The sequence below is a fragment of the Anneissia japonica genome, unplaced genomic scaffold (assembly GCF_011630105.1).
Source record: "Anneissia japonica isolate Jap-2015-1 unplaced genomic scaffold, ASM1163010v1 scaffold287623_len557403_cov176, whole genome shotgun sequence".
Taxonomy (NCBI): domain Eukaryota; kingdom Metazoa; phylum Echinodermata; class Crinoidea; order Comatulida; family Comatulidae; genus Anneissia; species Anneissia japonica.
This window is the reverse complement of record NW_022683923.1, coordinates 18275-25023: the sequence shown is the minus strand read 5'-3', so window position 1 is coordinate 25023 and position 6749 is coordinate 18275. Positions and strand designations below refer to the sequence as shown.

General features: G+C 38.0%; 1 protein-coding gene across 6 annotated transcripts in view; it reads right to left on the bottom strand.

The window, feature by feature from the left end:
• Window positions 1-16: 16 nt before the first annotated feature.
• LOC117103111 (complement C1q-like protein 2) overlaps window positions 17-6749 on the bottom strand; it is a 14798-nt gene continuing 8065 nt past the window's right edge. The window contains exons 1-2 of one of the 6 annotated variants that reach the window (XM_033243635.1): window positions 3083-3173; window positions 17-836 (exon numbers count right to left, since the gene is read on the bottom strand). In XM_033243635.1, the coding sequence (XP_033099526.1) occupies window positions 304-834 (531 nt within the window). In that variant the 5' untranslated portion in view covers window positions 835-836; window positions 3083-3173 and the 3' untranslated portion in view covers window positions 17-303. The other 5 variants (XM_033243652.1, XM_033243618.1, XM_033243610.1 and 2 more) reach the window with 5 other exon arrangements.

Below are 6749 nucleotides of genomic sequence, written 5' to 3'. Positions count from 1 at the left end.
AATTTTAAAAGGCGAATTGGGAAACCCATCAAACAGCAAACGGCCACATAATGCAAAACTATTTAAAATTAAAACGGAACAGTAGAGAAAATCCGATCAGAATGACAAAATAAACTAAACTCATTAAACAAGTAAGCTACGGTATCTATCTAAATTCACTACAATGAATTGTGTTATATCGTGTGGTCTGCCTGTCTGTCAATTTATATTCGTCGAATCAGTCGAATATACTACCACCACTAGGCTACTGATTAACCGTAAGAGTAGGCCCTATACCTCATAATTTTGCATAGGCCTATATGCCTACTTACTCAATGTGTCGATTGTCTTTAATAGTTTTTCCAGAAGACTCTCTTCTGGGTAAAGCAAGAAGCCAGTAAATGAACAGTATCCAGCTTGACCGTAGTTGTGAAGTGCGTAATTCCGTCCAGCCTTTAGGGCAACCTCAACGACATCACCCTTTTTCAGTTTGACTGTGATCGTATTGCTCGACATCTCGTGGGCACTGTTTCCGTTGGACCAGACGCAGATTTGCTCTACGTCATTCTTGTACAAACAACCAAACGCAGTACTACTAGATGAGTACTGGCTCATTAGACTCAGAGAAAAAACATAAGTTCCTGAGATGCTGGTAGTAAATCTGCCATCTTTAGGATTGTAGTCATTGCCGACGCTGGTCAAGACTGAATCGAAGACGATACGTGTATTTTTGTCCAACGCTGCGTTGAGCCCAGTTGTCAACTTGGCCGTAAATGCTGACTGTGTCGAATAATTTGTTTCACCTGCTACTAGGATTATAACTGCGGCAAGCAAAGCACCAATAAACAAAGCCATTTCTAGAGAGAAATAAAACAAATTAAAGTTAATGTTAACAACAAAGAAAGAGGGAAAATGAATATGCCCCCCTATAATAAATAGGGTAGATAGATCAAGTCGAAGATTAGATACATTAAAAGATACCTTTTTATCTGCCAAGAGAATTCGAATGTATTAAAGCTATAGTCATTGCTGATCATACACAGTTACTTCAACCCCGTTCTTCTGAATGCCCTATTCTAATTGTAGGTGATTTAAACCAGTGTAAACTTAATCTGTGCTCCCAAATTTCAGACATTATGTGTCATGTTCAACAAGAGGAGAAAGTACACCTGACTGTTGTTGGTGCTTATTGTCTCGCGCTTACACATCTTACTAGCAATCGGTGCGTCCGATCATCAATTTATAGAGTTATTGCCTACGAATAAGCAAAAATCAAAGACAAGCAAGGTGAAAACAAAGACAATTAAACTGTGGTACCCTGAACATATTGAAAAACTCGTAGGTTGCTTAGAGGCTACCTAATGGAACGTCTTTATCAACAACACCCGTGATATTCATGAACTGACAGACACTGTATCATCGTATATTGCCTTTTGTGCGAACATCCACACCACCAACTTCCTCGATGCCACACTCAGCCTAAAAAATGGGTCCTTCAAGCCTTACAGCAAACCAAACAACCAACTACTCTACGTCAACAGCAAATCCAACCATCCCCCATCTATCCTGAAACAAATTCCCGCATCTATTAACAGACGCATATCCAGTATATCGGATTCCAGTGAATCATTCCATCAGGCCGCCCCTGACTACGAACAAGCTCTGCAAAACAGCGGATTCCAGCACAAAATGGAATACCGGCCTCCACAACCAAAATCCCCAAAGAGAAATAGAAGCAGCCAAATAATCTGGTACAACCCACCATTCAGCAAAGGAGTGAAAACCAACATCGGAAAATCATTCCTTAACCTGGTGAGAAAACATTTCCCGAGTGGCAACATTTTGCACAAGCTGTTCAACAAGAACAATGTCAAAGTCAGCTATAGCTGCTCAAGAAACATGGGCAGTATAATCAGAGCCCACAACAACAGTTAGATTAACTCTGCAATTGCAGGAAAAAAGATGAATGTCCACTCTCTGGAAATTGCCTCACCTCATCCATCTTCTACAAAGCCACTGTCCACTCAAATGATGACACAAAATGCTACATCGGGCTCACTGACACACAATTCAAAACCCGATACACAAACCACAAATACACTTTTAACACCCCAAAACACAGAAACAGCACCACGCGTACTCTCCAAATACGTATGGAAATTAAAAGACAGCAACACACCCTAGAATATCAATTGGTCTATTATCGACAGAGCATCGGCTTACTCCCCAAAAACAAAACGCTGCAACCTATGCATAACCGAGAAACATAATATATTCAGACAGTCAATACTAAACAAAAGAACGGAGCTATTGTCTGAATGCAGACACAACAACAAATACCTACTTAAAAACAATTAAACTCATTTTCATTTTCACCTGCCTTAGCATTCATATACTCGCACAATCCTTGTATTCTCTCACTCCTGACGATTGCATTAGCATGAAACAGTCTGTAGAGTGATTATACCCAGTTTTTCAATTCTACCCTGACATAATTAGAAATTGGTTTTGGAGCATCTAAACTATGAAAGTAAATTAACAAATGTTTTACCTTTATGAAGGCCTAGTTGTTTTTTTTTTCTTGTCGGCACGGTGTTCTTCGTTGAGAAGTAATAACAGACTGATACGAACACTCAGCCGTCCTATCTTAATATATACAAACTGAACAGGAATTTTGGACGATCGAATAACCCCAGTACGAAAAACGGAAGGAAAGGTACGGTATTGCCTGTTAAAGATTGCTCTTTCTAGCAGGTAAACGAGGTAAGATTTAGCAGAGGCCTGGAACATTTGTAGCAAGCTTTTGCATGGTTAATGTTGGGAAGATATCCCGAACCCCACCTCAAAGAAAAAAATAAATATATTTTAAATGGAAGACCAAATATAGCTTAATTACAATCCCAACCAAGCCTATCTATACTCTTCTTAACGTCACCAAAAAAAAAACAAAAACAAAAACAAAAACATAAAACAAAAACAAAAAACAACAACAACACCCCCCCCCCCCCCACCAATGTTGTTGTTTACAGACCTTACATTATAAAAGTATTCAAATTTATTACTTAACTAAAATATGCAAAAAATATGGGTAAACGTCACTTACGTACTAGGCGTAGGCCTACTTGTTTATAAGTGAGAACAGTGGCGTGTCTTGAGTCTTGAAATGATGGAGAAGGGGTAATGCCTGATGGGGCGCGAAGGTCATGTAGTGGGATCTAGCTCACAAAATATGCTGATTTTAGGTGATTTTTAACAACTACCCCAACCCCGGGCACCCCTAAATACGCCACTGAGTGAGGAGATTTTAAATGGAAGGTGCGCAGGACTTCCCCTTCCCGGGGTTCTACAGAGCATACCGGTAATTAGCACACTCCATTTAGGGCCTCAGGCGGTCAGACTTTACAATTTGCTATTTGTGTTTGTTAAAGTGGAATTGTATTCAGGAACGAAACACAAAGTTTAGAGACTTCTCAAGTTAGTAGGGGTCTCTGTAAAAGATACTGCAGGGAAATGTGCTCTTCTTTTGTAGAATCCATTAAAGACTCGCTTACCCCTCTCACGACCCTTGGTCCAGCCCACTGAATTATGAATAAATTGGCTTATTTAAAGTTGAATGTAAATTAATTAAAAGTTCTTCGTGAAGGTGAGGAGGGGCTGGGCCTCTTGTAAACACGTAACTTCCTTATTACCTGATCAAATGTGGTAAGTTCTTATAAGGTGAGGAAGTTGAACTACAGTTTAAATCCCACACCTTCATATCACGTGCGACATGTTTGTACTTAAATTATTAATTCTGCAAGACTGATTACAAAAACCAGACGCCATGAGAACATAACCCTAATTCTTCATTCACTCCACTGGCTGCCCGTTCATCAACGGATCATTTTCAAGATTTTTTTGATTACATATAAGTCCAGGCATAACAACGCACCACATTACATTAATACAAGATCACCCCACCAAGCGAACATTACGTTCTAGCACTAAAGGGCTTCTTCATACCCAAAGCATTCACACAATTGTGCCTTTACTTTTCAGTTGCTTCTCCAACCAACTGGAATAACATCCCACTACACATCAAACATGCAACTTCCGTCAGTACATTTAATACATCTCTTCTTAAAAGCCATTTTTTATCTGACTAATTTTATGGTTGATAAAATAGCCCCGAAACTGCTAAATACCGTGATGGTGTCCGGCGGGGGATAGTTTAACCAATTGTAGTTAAGAGTAAAATACTGTATTTAAGAGTAGTTAAGCATAGCTTAGTTAGAGACTTCCTGGGTACGACTTCAAACTCCATCCGGTCGAAACGTCGGAGACTAAACTGACAACCCTCTCAGCTATGTCTTAGCGGCTGCTGAGGGAAGGTATGGTCACCCAGCAGCAAGAAACCAATAGCTGAACAAAGGGCGGATGAGCTCCTCGGAGTCAACGGCCAACCATTAATTATTTTAAGGAATAGGAGTAGTTTAGTCTCATTTTTATTGTTGTTATTATGATTATTATTTTTTATTTTATTGTTATTTGTATTTTCTCGGTTGGCCTGTATTACTTCTTTGTAAAGCGCATAGGGGCAATGTGCAATATGGGCTATATGAATATAACATTATAGACTAGAAAAAAAATCTGAAAAAAATGAGTTAAGGGGAGTGGAATGTTAGAAGCAATCCACATAGCCAGATATCCTAATTAATCCCTTCTGGTCACCCTAAGCCCTGCTGACACTTGATTTTACTCCTTGTATACAAATGGCGGCCATTTTTAAAAATGGCCGCCAAATTTATCTAAAATGTGCATAAAATTGAAACTAAATAAGCTACAGATATGATTTTGGTGTCTAAACACATAATTTCAGGCAACAAACTAGACATATAAAAACTACTGTCACTCAAGCCAGAATGGAGCATAATTAAAAAATAGGTGTTTATTTGTTTAAAATAATCGCAAAATATACTTACTTAAAATGTACATAAAATAAGAACGAGTATATAAGCTAGTTTTCTATGTAATCCAGATAGATTTTTGAGCAAAAATAGATTTTATTGACTAATTTTATCATTTTTACTGCGCTGAATTCAAAAAAGTAGGTGCCATTTTTTCCCCAAAGTCATCGGCCGCCATTTTGAATTTCAAGATGGCTGACGCACCAAATAAAAGAAAAAGAAGCTTGTTATTTTTAATGTATTTAATCTTGAATGTTCTAATGTTTCTTAATTCATTTTTAAAAAAAATATTTTAAATACAAAAGAATTTGTTTCTGTATTAGTTTCAACAAAGAAGTTTCTGTAATATGGGAGAAATTGTTTTTTTTTTCTTGTTTTCAAAATGTCTATCTACTTTTAAATTTTGATTTACCTCACTGAAATCTAAAAAAAAAATAATCTGCTATCAAAGAACTCCAAATATTAAGTTAGTTCTGGCTATATCTGCAAAAGCCTGGTAAGATTTTTAAATTTAGTAGACTCAAAATCGAGGTGGTTTGGGGCTTTACTTTACAGAATATAGCACTATTACGGTAGCTACTTGCCACCTGCTAATTTTCCCCACTGATTTTTTTTCTACCGGGAGAGTTATTCCCGGCCCAGGCTATCACCCCCCCCCCATTTGCATTGTTCCTCCTAGTTTTCCTTTTGATTTCCATCAGGTTATTTTCATTATACTTTATAGGAGAGAACATATTTTTTATTTTTTATTTTGTGTTTTCTCTATATCAATTACTTATTGTCTAGTCATTGTAAGGTTACACTAAAAAGGTATGCCGATGATACAAAAGCGTTATTCAATCAATTGACTGATTGACTATTGATGCATTCCCAATACCGTATTGATGAAGCCTAAATACACATTGTAGAAACGTTTTGAAAGTTTAAATCCGGTTTTACATAAGAAATATAGGAAAGAAAACAGGATATCTTTATAACATGCTTCCTCTTTTGTTATACACATCTAGATGTGTATAAGAGACAGGGTTATATTAGGCCTGTATTGAAAAACAAAAATGTAAATTCAAAAATTCGGTCAAATTCGGCCAAATATAGTTTGGCCGTGACTTTTCAAACGTTACGGCCAGGCAAATTTTTATACGGCCAGATTTGAGGAATCTGGCCGTCAAAAAGGCCAAATGGCAACCCTGTTGCAGACTCGCCACTCTGGAAATGTTGCGTTACGGTGTGTCGTATTTGTTCGTTGTTTGTTTCTCTTTATTGCATACAAAAGAACAAAAAGAATACAGGTATGCAATAGGAGCCAAGAAAAATAGCCAAAGCTAATCGAGCTTTACTTGAGCCCCTTTTCAAATTAAACATGTTTACATGAAGTCAGCAAACTTTTGGCTAGTGACAATACGATGACGTTGCCTATAAAGAGGTCCGTGAGTTTTATTAATTACGTGGTTTTTTTTTTAAATTTTAATTATTACACCTCCGTGCTTTAAATTTCAATAGTTAATTACTTAATTCAGTCGAGTAGGTTCGGCGCTAGGGTTTAGCCTAGGGCCTAGCCTACCTGCTAGACTAGGCCGCCTCTGGCTTGCTAGAGTACAGTATTCCGTAGTAAGTAGAATAGAAGTAAGGCTAGGGTGTTTTATATATATGTAAATAGGCCTAGTAGGTTGAGGTTAGGTTAGGTAGGCATAGCCTTAGGAGGCTAGATTTATCCCATCCAAGTATACTTGCAGGGGCGGATCCAGAAATGTCCAAAAAGGAGGGGGGGGGGGCCCGGAAGCGGGGGCCGAAAGTTGGGCCGATTGAGACAACACTGTCGTAGGG